The sequence below is a fragment of the Typopeltis vanoorti genome, chromosome 1, assembly GCF_054136105.1.
Source record: "Typopeltis vanoorti isolate ZY-2024b chromosome 1, IOZ_Tvanoo_1.0, whole genome shotgun sequence".
In the NCBI taxonomy this organism is placed as follows: Eukaryota; Metazoa; Arthropoda; class Arachnida; order Uropygi; family Thelyphonidae; genus Typopeltis; species Typopeltis vanoorti.
Window position 1 is genome coordinate 179,080,719 of NC_143549.1, and position 16,389 is coordinate 179,097,107.

Sequence of the window (16,389 nt, forward strand, 5' to 3'; positions counted from 1 at the left end):
TGTGTATGGTCAGGTTATTCCACTATCAACAGCAGCCTTCTTTTCAGCTTGTACATTACTTTCCTTCCTTCATTCATATGACAGATTTGCCCTTTGTTTGACGCCAGAGTTAAAGTTATCATGTTCCTGTGTTTTATGGTATTTTGAAAAAAACAGAAGACCATGTCTTCCACTTAGTAATGTACACATATCTCTTATGTCCTTACAGGGACAAAGAAAAGTTGCAAGACCTATAGCATATATCAGTACCATTGTGCAAGGGTAAAATTTCGAACAACTTTGGGGAAGAAAGAATGAGAGAGGCTATTCTAAAGAACACAATTGATGGAATAAAAGAGGAGGCAGAGAAGTTGGTTCGGCAAGTTTGGTGCCGGACTGTAAATGGATTTATAACTTATTTTAATGATATTAAAACACCAAACGAACAATATTATAAAAATTATGTTTATAAACTGGCTTATATTTTGCTGGATTTCAAACCAGCATCTTCAGAGCACATTATATGTTACAATTAACACACGACAACGAGTAAGTGAAACAATTCAAATTGTAACAGACATAAGATCTGAAGTCCTCATTTGAAACCCTCTAATTTGTAAAAAAGAAGTATTACAATTATGTAGGAATTTATCTTAAGATAACAGTATCCCAAACTTTTGAGAAATTAATGTAACCATACTTGTTCAGGTTAAGAGAATGCTTCATAGCCATAGATGACTCTAAAAATAATCTTTCTGACTTCTATTAAGCACATTTGTTTTCTTCCATCTAATTCTGTATGAAGGGGGTGTCAGACAAACCATGGTCTGACACCAATTTTGGACTTGCAGACCAAACCATGGTCTGCCAGTCCAAAATTGCCATAATTAATGGTAACAAATGTATTTTTTACGTTCTCCTAGGCAGCAGAATTCTCCAAGTTAACAGAGCTTCCTGTCTGTCCACAGTAGGCCAAGTCAGTCACATGAAACTTCATACACTCTAGGATATGCCAGGGAATGAATTCTATCCTTAGGAGAACAGATAAGAGTTGCTAATTTGACAATTAGTTCAAATGTGGTACGAAGATTATATTTTATTAGTACTCTGGCTACTGCTATCTTTCCAGATGTAACTCAGATATATGGAACAGGAATAATAAAATGTTCAGGGCATGATCAGAAACGCCAGCTTCACCATATTTAATGTGTCGTTTATGTTCTTTTTGTCTGATAGGAATTGTGCATCCTGTTTCCCCTATATATGGTACATTACAGCTGCAATAAACACGGTATACTCGGGGTGGGCCAGTGGAGGGAGTAGGTCTTTGGATGAGTTGAGTAAGCTTTTTAATTTTGCAGGAGGTTTAAAGGTGGCTTTGAGATTGTTTTTCCGTAGTATTCTATTTATTTTATCTGATGTCCCTTTAATGTGAGGAATGGTTATAGTTTTATTGTAGTCTGGTTTATCTTTGTTTTTTATTGAGTTCTTGTAGAGAATTTTGTTAATAGTGTTTTGGCTGTAACCATTTTTTAGGAAAGTATTGCTGATAATTTTAAATTCTTCTTTAAGCGATTGTTCATTGGAGCAAATCTTGAAAGCCTTGTTTTTTTAGAGTATTAATGACACCTAGTTTTTGTGTTGAATCGTGGTAGGAGTTTATGTGTATATATAGGCCAGTATGTGTCAGTTTCTGGTAAACATTGAAGGAAAGACTGCCAGAAGGAAGACATCTGACAAGTGTATCTAGAAACGGAAGTGTGTTCTGCTTTTCAATCTCAATTGTGAACTGTATGTGTTTGTGTTGTTTGTTTAGGTGGCTAAGGAAAGTGTCTAGTGGCCATGGGACCAGAATGCGAAAACATCGTCAACGCACCTACGCCAGACTTTGGGTTTTAAAGGAGAGGAATCTAGAGCATGTTGCTCAAAATGTTCCATATAAAAGTTAGCAATTGGGGGGGGGGGGGGAAATAATGGCAAGCCCATGGCTGTGTCTTCTTTTTGTAGGTAGAAAGCATTTTGCCATACTAAATAACCAGAACATAATACATGTGCGAAGAGCAATGTGATATCTGGAGGGAATTTGTCCTGTAAAAGAAGGATTGTGTCATTGATTGGAACATTCGTAAAGATGGCAGAGATGTCAAAACTGACTAATAAATCATCTTTTTCTAATGTAATGTCTTTGATTATGTTTATGAAGTGTTGTGTGTTTCTGATATAGGAGGGGGAATGACCAACTAACTCTTTGAGTGTTGATGCTAATTTCTTGGCTAGTGATAATTCGAGCTGTTTATACCATTGACTATCGGCCAGAGTGGTGTGTTTTGTTTGTGTATCCTTGGTAGACCGTAAATTTTCGGAGAACGAGCGTAGTGCGGAAGTAATTTTTTTTTGACTATCTTAGGGCCATGTGGTAACTGATTTAAGTAGCTTTTCTGTTTTCTTTTTTATTCTATTGGTAGGATCGTAGTTAACAAGTTGATATGTATTGTAGTCCGAGACTAGCAGATTCATTTTTTTCTAAATATGTCGTTTGGTTTAGAATAATGGTGGCATTGCCTTTATCGGCTCTAGTTATTATGATGTCCGGATTTGATTTGAGTGATTTCACCCCTATTAATTCGTGTTTCATTAAGTTGCTTGTTATTGTTTTCTTATAATTTACATTTAAAATGTTGGCAGTTTCTAAACAAATTTTATCTGCTATGGTAGTTGGGATGAATCTTAAGCCTCTTTCAATATTATAAATAAAATCCAGTTTGTTCATCGATCTGGTTGCAATGGCAAAGTTTAAACCTTTGCTGAGTAGTGAGAGTTCATCTTTGTTTAAGGCGTGGTTGGATAGCTTGACTACGCTACTTTTACCTGGCGGCGATTGATGACTCCTGTTATTTCTTGCTTCTGGTTGGTTGTTAATGTTCACTGCAGAGAAATCCAAAAATGTTTGTTGGTTTTGTCGATCTTTTAGTCTATGAAATTTGGATATGAGATTTTCTTTCTTAGTTTGAAGATATGGTTCACCGAATTGTCCGTTATCTTCTCGTAATCTTTTTTTTTTTTTTTTAATATTTTCACTAGAGGTCAGTAGAATAACCGTTGATCAAATCATTGTCTCTTTAGCATGCCGTGCGAAATGCAACTCAGCTTGTCTTTGTATATTTGTATATACTCCAGATGATGACCTTAATATGAAGGTCGAAACGTCGGGAAATTAAAATAGTTATTTATAACACAGTTGTAAAGTCCATAATTTCTAAAATGAATTCCTTTTCTTATAATTCACTAAAAATCTTGAAAGTGGTATTACTCTTGCAGATAATAATGTTCACATAAAAATTAAACATAATCCACACCCTAAACAATAGAGCAGTTTTTATTATACAAAATGACCAACTCAAGACAGACTCCAGACTAAGGAAACAGATAATAGATTTTTCTTATCAAACCCTACTCCCAATAACCAGAATATCCAATTCAAAGACTCTTGCAAGTCTATTAATTAAAATACTCTTTTCAAAGTAACTCACGTAGGACAGACAAACTTGAATTTGAGGTCAGAAAGAAAATGTTACAGATACATCCACTCTCTCACATATCCACTTCATTCTTCTCTCACAGATGTTCAGTTTCTGCCTTCTGTCTCTTCTACAGATACTTTCATGAACAGTGTTCTGCTGAATTGGCCTATATTATTCCTCCAAAATCATTAGAATAAGTGAAACTGCTAACACATCCTTTTATGGTCCATCTTGAAACTCACAAAACCAACTTTACTACCTCCTCTTTCATTCCATCTACTTTTGTTCTTTGGAACAGCTTCCTCCACATACGACCTTTATCTTTTCAAACAAAATGTGAACAGAGTCCTCCTTTCTTCTTATCCTCTCACACATGTTACACACACAGCATTAATCTGCTATAGGTCTTGTGACCTTTCCTGTGTGCATCAGATATAAAAAAAAAGATGTTGACCATAAAAGAAAAGACAGACCTGGTTTGGCCAACCATAATTTTTAATGCCAACCATGCAGTTCATTAAAACCTTTAAATCATACCTTATATAGAAAAGAACTTTATTCCAAATTTCTGAAGGAATCTGTTAGTCATCTATTCACACAGATCACTGAATAAAAACCAAGAACTGACATATGGAAATCTCTCATTAAATCTTTTAACATTAGCGGTTTCATCTTCACCAACAATCACTTTCTGTCACTAACTGCAGAGTGATGCATGCCATGCATTTTTACATTTGTCTAGCATGAATTTACCTTTAGTATTGTAACAGATTTTCATCATTTAATCAATTTGCGATCGTTGTGTATATAGTTGTTTTGATATGTCTAATCCTGAAGAAGCCACCAGTTCTATTTTCAATCTATTCTATCCGTCTTATCCATCCCTTAGGAAAGGTTGAATTCCTTCCTAATGAAGGGCTTACGATGAATTAATGCAGCTGGCTCGTGAGTCCTCTGCTGCATCCCCTAAGGGCAGGTATTCATGACTATAAATCTGTGTGTGTTCCGGGGGCTGAAAAACCTGAATTTCCAGGTGAAAAAAAAAAAACCTGCCTCTGTATGAGTGACTAACTCACCTTTAGTCGAAAGAGACCACATAAAGGTTCCTCACATCTTGGATGGGAATCAAACCCAGGTCTTTCCGGCCAAAGGGCTTCTTCTATACCAACTGAGCTACTAAGGTTCTCAGTTCTATTTTAGTTGGTGAAATTAGTCTGTGTAATTTATTTAATATAGCAGCTAATAAATTCCTGTGTTTTATGAATAGTTTCAGTTGTAAAACTTTCTCTATTTTAAATATGTATTGTATATCATATGTATCATACTGATCAGTATTTTTTGGCAGGAGATAGACCAACTCTACAACTTCTATAACAGACCAACTCTGAGACCAAATAACTCACCCTCATTGAAAAAAGGCATATTTTTCATATCTCTTAGGATTTGAAATGATTGTTTCAACCAAAAGGCATATATCATCCTTTCAAATAAGCCACAAAGTTTAGAAATCTAATGTCTCACACTACTAAAATTTATTTAAATGAATACCAATACTCGACACAATTATCTGTATACTAACTTTTACTTCTAAGGATGACACTTTCTGCTTCAGTTCAGCCACCATCTGAGTCTGCTCAGCAGCATGAATTCTAGCCATCATTTGTTCTTCTTTTAACTTTCATAAATAAAGAAAAGAATTAACAAATATAAACATTTATATAATGTGAACTATAAATTTAACCAAACTGCACAAGCAATTTCACACTGCTATGTCTAGAAGTAAATAAGAAAATAATGATTTGATTTTAATTATTATTAGAGACCTCCAGGAAATCAGGGGGCTTCATCATCACACCAGGTATCATACTTTTCTTCAATCACACTGCATGCACTCACCTCAAACAGTAAGCTACTCCAATCACACACTTCTTGCATCCCTTTCTTGATCACATTTATTCTCAATTTCCTATGATACCCTCTCATCCTTGTCCTGCTTTCTGTAAATTGTCACTTGCCAATATACTATATAAGCCTTTTATAAGTTTGTAGATTGCTATCATATAACTTCACAATCCCAAGATCATTAACATCCTTCTTTGTGCTTTCTCTACTGTTCCATCACCTCAAAAACTAGGACATCCTTATCTTATAACTCAATGCTTATTTTAGCACTGCTATCATCCATTAGGTTTTATCTTTGCTGTGTAACCCTTGAATTTGCAATCTTCTAAATGAACCCAACAATGTGATATGCACTTTGGTATAACGAGATTCCAGCCTATTCAAATTGTTCCCCAAGTGGCGCATATCAGTTGCATTCCTGATTACCCTACCTATTTTTGAACCACAAACAGCTATTTGAACCACAAACAAACATATGTATCCCATAAAATCAATGCCATTAATATACAGAGTGAATAACGATGGACCAAGAACTGGTCAGAAGGATACACTACTAATCATGGTGCATTCGTTCTCTTTGCTTAACAACTATACATTACACAAACACTCAATAGCCTTCCCTTAGTAAGCACATGCTGTTCATTACAAAATGTGCAGGTTTTCTGTCAGTGCATTTCTGAGTGCAAGTTCAAACAAGCATTTCCAATATCTTCACTATTAGTCTAGAGATACTCATAGATCAATAGCTAGATAGATAAGTCTTTTCACCACCCTTGTGCGATGAGATTATCAAATGATATTTTCACTCCTATGGAAATCTCCCCTGTGCTATGATGCGAGTTATATAGGCAGTCAAGGGCACCAGCCAATTCTGCCAAATACTCTCTTAGCATTCATACTGATATCCTTTAAGTACCTATAGCCGAATTCTTATTTAGTTTATGCAACAGTGCTAAGACTTCCTCCTCGTACACCAGAGTGGCATCATTCAGTGCAGATGTCGCAATGAGTTCCATATCACTTGTTGCAGATTGGCAACTCTTAGTGAAGTGGGCTCTTATGAGTTGAACAATCTCTTTCTGTATCTACTACTGCATTCAGCAAGGTTGTTCTTTCTACAATCTTTCTTTCATGTCCTTGCAACATAAATGATAGCATTCTTTGGGGTTGTTCTTGGCATATTCAGATTTAACTTTCCATAAAACGCTTGCGACTTTTCTATCCGAGATGTGCAATTTTAATAACAACTGATGTCATCCTTATTATACACACAGTACTCCTTTCACTTTTTTTTTTTTTGAGAATATCTTGCTTAATAAGATTTCACATCCATTTCACACCTACCTTATTTATTCTCTAAATGCTAGGAATGAATTTTATTTCAATACTGTACCCTTTAAGCATTTTTTTAATGCTTCCCATGAAGTGCTCAAGTTCCTTGTTTCATGCTGTTTGAGGAAATTCTCAGAATAGTGCAATGAATTCAACTTTTCTTCTCATGACAATGCTACTTGATCTATGTTTGGATAATTAAAGTCTCCCAGGATAATTATTCATTTCACATCCATCAGACTAATTTACTGGCGCATTTCATCTTCACCAGCAAAAGATCTAGTAGGCCTGTAATAATACCCCACCGAGCATTTAATCTTAGACTGCCTCGCACCAGAGAGTTCAAACTCAGTGCTACATGAAATATTTGTTACTAACACTGCATTAATAGCTTTCTATCTCGAATAGATTTGAATCCCCCTCCACTTTCATCTTCCTTCCTAAGAATACTGTAACTTTTGCATTCACAACTCCAGTTAGTACATTACCTCCAAAAATTAGTACTGAACATAAAAATAATAATAAATAAAATAAATAACAAATTACTTTGAAACAAATCACTTCACTTGATGTGTACGTATATGTGTGTGAGATACCTTATTGTTTCAAAATAACGATATGGAAACTCCATTCTAACAATTGAAGGACTATTGTAGAAGGACTTAAATGTTACAAATAGTAAACATTGACAAAATGTACTGACACATTAACTTTTGATAGTCAAGTCATGAATTTTAGCATTCATTCTCTTTATAGCCATTGTATATTTCTGTGAAACAAATGTCTTACCTAGAAAACTGTTAATCATACCTTAGACTCCAAGTCAGTTAGTTTCCTCTTTTCTTCTTTTAGGTGACTTGTTAATTCTTTCTCCCTGTCTATTGATTCTTCACATCGTGTTCTCATGTTACTGATTTGTTCTGCTTGCCTTCGGATTTGGTTAAGACTAACCTGATTCTAACAACAAATATGAAGTTACTAATTATTGTTTTAATAACTACTAAAAATAAAACAAAATTTAAGCTCATTTCACAAATCAGAATTAAGCTATTTAAGTGAATTTGGTTATTTATCACAGTTGTTAAAATGTGAATACCATGCAGTAATTAACAACTGCTGCTATAACCAAAAATTACTCCATCTAATTGTTTTACTAATTGATGAAATAGAAAATTATAATATTTAGATCTTAGCTATAAAAGAAACCAAATGGCCAGTCCATGGAAACCTATAATCAAATAATAGAATATTCTACAGTGAAATATCTAATGACAGACATGAAAATGGTGCAGGTTTTATAGTGAATAAAACATTCACACTAGTAGATGATTGATTATCTGTGTTTCTGGTCATCTGTTTAATATTGCAATCATTAACATTTATGCACCAACAGAAGATAAACATGATGATGTCAAAAAAATTTTATCAGAAACTAGAGAGGATATATGATTCATTACTTGGTTGTTGTAAAAAAATTAGTCATGGGTGATTTTAACACTAAAATAAGAAAAGAAATGAGATACAGACCAACAAGAGGATTAAAGCTATGAATTTTATATTCTCTAGAGGGAATCTAATCTAATCTAATCTAATAAATAGAAAGCTTGGTTAACTATGCAAAATTATAGCTAAAACAACTAAGACCATGAAGCTATATTAATCAGTTATGATTTGTGTGCACTCCTACAAAGAGAATACTCCATGGAAATGATCCACATTCAGGTGGATTTATTTCGACTTTTTATTCCTTTCTTCCTTCTTTTGAAACCCGTTTTCATGGTAAACATTGTTTTAATATTTTATCATCAATTTCTTTATATATATACCTCCATGATTAAGTTTACATTATTATTAATCTCCTATCAACAATTTTCCTCCAAATCACCCTGTTACTTGTGAGCACCTCCAATATTGTCATATCTAATATGTCATGCTTCTAAGAACTTCTGATTGAATCAATCCACCTAGATCTTCCTCTGGATCTTCTTCCTGCCATCAAACACCTGTTTTGCTAACCATTCTATTTAAGTGGCTACACCACCTTAGATTAGCTCAGCTGACATATTCTTGAATGCTAATAATGTCAAGTTCCTTTCTAATATCTTCATTTTTACTATTATTATATATATATATATATATGTGTGTGTGTGTGTGTGTGTGTGTGTGTGTGTGTGTGAGGGTGCTGTGCAGGCATACGAACGGTTGCATGGTTGTATCACTGGTCCCGTTTTTTATAGTTTTAATGTCGTTCTAAGTCCTGTTTTTAATTTAAAAGTGTCATAAAGTAACTCTACTTGTCACGCTGAAGACAGCGACATATAATTCATCGAAATCGGCCAAGTGAAATCCAAAATCTGAGTGTGCTAAAAATTGAAGCATACACCGTGGTTGCTAATGAGTATAGAACAAAGGACGTCGCCATCTTTACAGCTGTCCAAAGGAAGAAAGGTGAGTCTCGAAGTGCAACAAGTGCCTGAAGGAATTATCGTGCGACGGATGTCATATAACCTGCACGAAATGCCATAGGAATCTTCGCTTTACATGTTCCGGACTATCAGAAACAACATGGCAACACAAATCCAATGCCAAACGAGAAGAATGGAAGTGCCTAAACTGTAGAGAGAACAAAGAAACTCCATCACCCATGGTACAACTAATTACGCCGGATGTAGAATCGGACGATGAACTGAACATACAACAAAATACCGGCGAGTCTTATAATTTGAGTTCCATAAATTTATTACTAGAAAAAGGTTTAGAAAATATAAAAGCCAGCTTGGTAGATCTTGTCCAAGAACTATTTGATAAACAGAATAAAGAAATGACAAAAAAAAATTAGCAAATATGAAGAGTTTGTTAAATTTAATAATTCAAAAGTCAAAGAAGTCTTACAAACGTTAAAAGACATTAAAACCAGCATTAACGCATTAAATGACAAGCAACACAAATTGATAAAAGACACATCGGAACTCCGTCAAGGATTTAATTCCCTGAAACTACAATACGAAGTTGTAAACCAACAACAACATAAACGTTCTTCCAGAAACCGAATCCACAGAAAATCTCAGAGACGTAGTTTTAAAGTTAGGCCATGCAATTGACATCCCCCTACAGCGTAATGATATTCAGAACATAAATCGGTTTCCCAGGAAGAACAAAAAACAAGGCTCACCACGACCTGCACGAGTCATTAGTTCGTCTGACAGGCAAGGCTACAAGAGACAATCTCATAAAAGCCAGCAGGCTGAAAAAAAAACAGTAGTCAAGGATTTAAATGCATCGCAAGACAATATGCCAATCTTTCTATCCGAGTATTTAACACCTTTCAATCAGAATCTTTTGAACCAAGCAAGAAAAGAAAAAACAGAAAACAAGTATCAATTTTTATGGATCAAAGACTGCAAAATATTCTTGAGAAAGTCAGACTTCAAAGTCTATACAAATAAAAAGCTCGGAAGATATAGACAGGTTGCCAGAGTGAAACAAAAGACTCCAACTTAGTTCAATAAGAAGATCTCAACACAACAAAAATGAATGTGAACCATCAGATAGATGTAATTACACCAAAATACATCAGTAATTGTAGTTTCGAATCGCTTGATGCATGGAAACAACACACAGTACAAGCGAGAGGTCTCTCAATCTTGCATATTAACATCAGAAGCATCTGAAAACATTGGTTATTGTTACAGGTTTATCTGAGGAATTACACTGATATTATTGATATATTGATTCTAACAGAAGTATCCATAACTAATGACGAAGCGAATGCTTTCCAAATTCCAGGCTTCCAACAACATAGATCATGCCGCCAAACAAAAAGAGGGGGTGGAATATTAATATTTATCAAACAAAAATTAATAGCAAAAGAAACGGCCTATCAGTTTGAGCATGCTGAAACCCTTTGCCTCGAAATCACAAATACCACCAATAGACAGCATCTCATAATACTAAAGGCTATTTACAGGCCACCAAACCTAAATATGATAAAATTCTTGCATGAACTCAATTGCTGGCTTTCAAGCCAAGAAATATGCTCAACCAAATACCTAATGATAATTGGTGACATAAACATAAATATTGCAAACGAAAACCAGAACAACACTGTACAATACCTAGACACGCTATCCATGTATAATCTAATACCAACAATAACATCATGTACTAGAGAAGAAATATTCGGAAATACTATCACTGTCTCCTGTCTAGATCATATAAATGTCCAAGCACCACCAAACAGTTATACTGCATCAGTCATAAAGTGCAAAGTAGCAGACCATTACTTCACCGCTCTAAATTTGCACACCAAGACAATATCCATGCAATGTCCCACAGAAGAAAAGCGACAGAAAACAATAATAGACAAAGAAATAGTCAACCACGAAATAAGAAAAACAGACTGGGAACACCTGGCATCAGATATCTTATACAACATTAAACTCGCACTGGAGGAAATATATAAGAAAGCTACAAAGAAAGTCAGAATTTGTTCAAAACAACACAAAATCCTTGGATAACACAAAACTTAATCCTAGAAATACACAGAAAGGAAGCTTTATGGAAAGAATTAAAGTGATATCCAAATAACACAGCTTTAAAAACTGAATATAAGATAACAAGGAATCGCCTTGCAACACAGAAATGCAAAAAGAAGCTACTACAGAGACAAACTAACCTCTGCACAAAATAACATGAAACAAACCTGGCATCTGATCAATGAGAAGCTAGAATTTGTTCCCAACACCACCGCCTCCAAAACCATAAAACACAGCTTCATGAAAGACGCAAAACCTATCCAACAACTAGCAAATGACTTTAACCAATACTTTGCAGACTCCATCCAGAACTACACAGAAATAATCCCCCAATCACAAAACAAGACCCTCCACATGGAACACAATCAAAACAGACATTATGGTTCCCAACCATAAAAGAAGCTTGTTATCTCTGCAATACATCAAATCAAACCAAACAAAGGCCCAGGAATTGATGGTATCAGACCTAAAGATATAAAGCAACATGCAACTAGTTTAAGTCCTATCCCACTAAAATTAATAAATAAAATATTCAAAACACGACAGATACCAAGTATGCTAAAGACCGCCATAATCACACCCATATACAAACATGGAAAAAGAAATTTAATCAGCAATTACAGACCCATAGCAACATTACCAATGATCAATCAAATTATGGAGCGGATCATACTGAAGAAACTCACAGCATACACTGAGATCTTTCATAATACCCCCAAAACACAATATGATTTTCAGAAAAATAAGGGAACGACATCTCTCTTAGAAGACTTTACAGACGTAATTAATACTGCCTTAGACAAAAACAAAATCGATATGGTGGTCTTTATTGATCTAACTAAAGCATTCGATACATTTACACATCAAACCTTGTTAAAAAAGCTGAGGCATGTTGGAATAGACGGGCCTCTTCACAGGTGGTTTAAAAACTACTTTCAAAATAGAAAGCATATCACACATATCGGGTCAAACCGAAGCAGAGAGTTACCAGTAACCTGTGGAGTACCATAGGGAGCTGTACTCTCCCCAACTCTATTCAACATTTACACGCATGATATTAATCAGCTACTACTCAAAGGTAAGATATTCCAATACGCATACGATACAGCAATAATATCCATCCATAATAATAACGCAAGCATAGCCCAAATAAATATGCAACATGACATAAATCTGATCATAGACTGGCTCATGAAAAACTCCATACACTTAAACTCAGAAAAGACAAAATTAATGATATTCAGAAATCCACTGAATCGACCAGCTGATAACAAATATATAACTATCCAACATCCACTTTCCAATACAAAAAGCACACAGAACAGCAAAACCACAACAATCACTCAGGTTGAAACAAATACCTTGGAATTTACTTCGATGCAGATATGAACTGGAATAGCCACATAAACCATCTACACAAACTCCAAACAATAAGTGGCAAACTCTACAGGTTAAAAGACATAGTTCCCATACGCCTAAAAACACTAATATACAAAGCACTATGCCAAAACGCTATAACAAGGTATGCTTTCTGTGCACCCTACGAATTAAATAGATTAATGTCACTACAGTACAAAATGATAAAACTGATCTTTTGGGAACAAAGAGAAAATCACGACCTTATAAACATTGCAATGTCAGAACACAAAATACTGACAGCAAAACATTTATGTCACTATGCAGCTTTTCTAAAACATTATTTCGATACCAACTACAGGACAGTCAGAAATACATACCATATAACAAGACCTCAGACTACTAATTATATCACATAAAAATACAATAATCACTACGGAAAGGTCACGCGAAACTTCTACATCCCAGACATGATAAACAAATTACCTTTTGAATACAGAAACCTTACTAACTACAATAGCCTGAAAAGAGCTCTAAGGAAATACCATGAACAAGAAACATTGCACCCAAAATACTATACAAACTTAATGAAACACAATATATTCGTTCAGGCTTCCAGTTCAGCGACGCATCAATACATTCCAAGTTATTGTGTGTGTGTGTGTGTGTGTGTGTGTGTGTGTGTGTGTGTGAATTTCTCAATCATAGATTTTGTTGCTTCCCAACACAGCAAAAAAATAAAAAATAAAATAAAATAAAAAAATAAATAAATAATAACCAACTGATGTCATCCTGAGATAAGCTTACATATAAGCTTCGATGATGAAAGCAGAGAAATTAGTTCTCATCCAAGATGTATCATATGTAACCAAGTGCATGTAATGTACGTATCACATGTAAACCAAAGTAAGTAATGTATGTATTATATGTAAACAAATGTATGTAATGTAAGTATCATGTGTAAACAAATGCAAGTAATCGACACAAAATTAATAACGGAAAAAACTCGCATACAAAGATTATTTAATAGTATAATTTTCGCTGAAAATTATACTATTAAAAAAGTCTGGACTTGCAGAACATGCCATCTTCACTAGACACAGAGTTCATTGGAGAAAGACAAGAGTTCTTCACAAAAGTCAGTTTCTCATGGAACGCCTTTATAAAGAAACATGTGAAACTCTACTTCATTCTCCTAACTTAAACAGATCCGACGGCTTACGTCTATCCCCTTTATGGGAGATAGTACTTTACAAATCAGCTAATCTTTCCTAACTTTTTATTGTATTAATTTTTATTATTATTATTTTTTTTTATTTATTTTTAGGAAAGTTATTGACCTTTTTAGTTATCTTACACCAGCTACTTAGGTGGTGCTTTTTGGAATTGTCAGTTATTGTTTAATTTGAGCTTAATGTACTGAAGCGAAAATTATACTATTAAATAATCTTTGTACGCGAGTTTTTTCCGTTATTAATTTTGTATCGATATGCCTACTCACGGTATACCTCTTTTAAAACTTAAATGTAAGCAAATGTAAACAAATGTATGTAATAACTGTAACAAAAGTATGCAATATAGAGTGATTATATCCATTGATATTGTATATATATAGTGTAAAATTGCAAAGAAACATCTGTAATAATCATCATTATGAATATTATAATAATATATGTTGTAAACGGTTAGTTATTATTATTATTTTAAAAAAAAAAAACTTTATATACGAGAAAGTATTTGTTATGCATAATTGTCTTCATATAATGTATGTAATTTATCTGAGGGGAAAAAAAAAAAAAAATTCGTGACACCTCTAACGAGTCCGAAGACTCATCATGGGAGGACACCCACTGTACAGCTCTCCGTCTACACTACTACACAGAACCTCTACCACCAATCAACGCCATCTACTGCCCAAAACCACCATCACAGTTAGTATTTTTTTTTTCTGCAAATTTTGTGTGTTCTGAAGAGCCGATTTGTCTGTATGCAGGATGAAAAACAGAGTTTCCGGGAGAAAAAACCCTGCTACCTCTGTACGAGATCGGCTAACTCACCTTCAATTAAAAAAATCCATATAAAGATTCCTCCCGTCACGATGGGAATCGAACTTAGGCCTTTTCTAATCGAAGGGCACAGTGTACCGTCGTTCTTCCAATTGCACTACGGAAGCACTATGATTCTGCCATTGATGCCATCAGTTCATTCCCCTAATTTATCTCAGAACCCTCATATTTGTGGCCTCTAGTCTTTGATCAAGCACTTTATTTCTAACCCAACTTCTCAGATCCATAAGTTAAAACTGGTTTAAACACGGCTTGTATATTGCTAGTTCGGTATTTTGGGTAATTTCTCTCTTATTCCATATAAATTTATTCAGTTGGCCACCATACCCGCTTTGCTTATTCTGTTGTCTGTTTCCAGATTTAACCTGCCATCTTCACTAAAACTGTGCCTGAATAGCTGAAATATTTTACATGATCTATAGGCTCTCCATTCAGAATGCAGCTAAGTTTTTTATGCTGCTGCCTATTTTCATACCAAATTAGTTACAGCTGTTATTCAATTTAGTTAGAGAATCATGGGGACTTGCACTAGATGTTTTTAGGAGTACAACATCATCTGCATAAAGCAAAGAGCTAAGTTTGACATCTCCAATTCCAACATCAGGCCACCTTCTTTCATTATGTGATCCATATAGATGAGGAATAAGAGTGGAGATAATGTCATCCTTGTCTTAGTTGGGTCAAACATAATGTCAAAAATAATGTCAAACAATCATCCTGTATTTCCTCCAATTCTAACTGCTGACTGACAATTTAAATAGACTATTTATTGCTCTGTCTAATGTTCCATTCATTCCATATAATTGTAGTGTTTCTTGGGCACCTTGTTGTATGCCTTTTCCAGATCTACAAAACTTAAGTGCAGATCTATTTCATATTCCCATGATTTCTCAACTACTTGGCTTAAAGTGAAAATCTGATCTCAACAACCTCTAGTTAGCCTGAACCCAGCTTGTTATTCTTCAAGTTTCTTTTCCACAATCTCTGTCAACCTCTTTTCAAGCATGCTTACATAAATCTTACCTGGTACACTTAGTAAAGAAATTCCTCTCGCTTTTTATAGATGGGTGGCTATAAGAGCTCTATTCCAATCATCAGGAGTTCAACCTTCTGACCAGGCCCTCTGAATTATGTAGTGTAGCCAGTGCAAAACTTTTATACCTCCATACTTAAGCATTTCTGGTCAAATATCTACTCCAGCTGACTTTCTGCATTTTTCAAGTTTTTGATGGCATTTTCCTCAAGTATTGATATGCACTGCTCTTTATATTCTTCTTAAAACATTTCTAGTATGGTTCTGTCACTGCTTGGTTCATTAAATAGTTTTTCAAAGTTATTGCTCCAGACACCTAGGATAATATCCTTATCTTCAGTTTTCATGTCACCTTTATCATCTTTGATTCCTTTTACAGTACTTTTTCCTCCATTTCTAAGCTTTCTTCAATAGCCTCCAGAACATTTTGTCACCTCCCTGATATTTATTTTCCATATTTTTATCAAAGTCTTTCCATTATTTTTGTTTTTTCACTTTTCACGCAGCTTAGCTCTCTTCTCTGTATACTTTTACTGCATCTGCTAACTTATTTGCTAGGAACTTTTGGTAATGCTTTTTTCTTTTCCAGAACTGCTTCAACTTCTTGTATCCACCATGGTGTTCTTATGTTTCTATCCTTGCAGATAATTTCATCACATACCTCC

At 34.6% G+C, this 16,389-nt stretch overlaps 1 protein-coding gene across 5 annotated transcripts in view; it reads right to left on the reverse strand.

Moving 5' to 3' along the window:
• Nucleotides 1-16,389, reverse strand: part of LOC150110675 (ecotropic viral integration site 5 ortholog-like) — a 283,516-nt gene that overhangs the window by 17,671 nt on the left and 249,456 nt on the right. For all 5 annotated transcript variants that reach the window (XM_090400284.1, XM_090400267.1, XM_090400257.1 and 2 more), the window contains exons 15-16: nucleotides 7,545-7,691; nucleotides 5,080-5,175 (exon numbers count right to left, since the gene is read on the reverse strand). In XM_090400284.1, coding sequence (XP_090256410.1) covers nucleotides 5,080-5,175; nucleotides 7,545-7,691 — 243 coding nt within the window. The remainder of the gene's footprint in view (nucleotides 1-5,079; nucleotides 5,176-7,544; nucleotides 7,692-16,389) is intronic.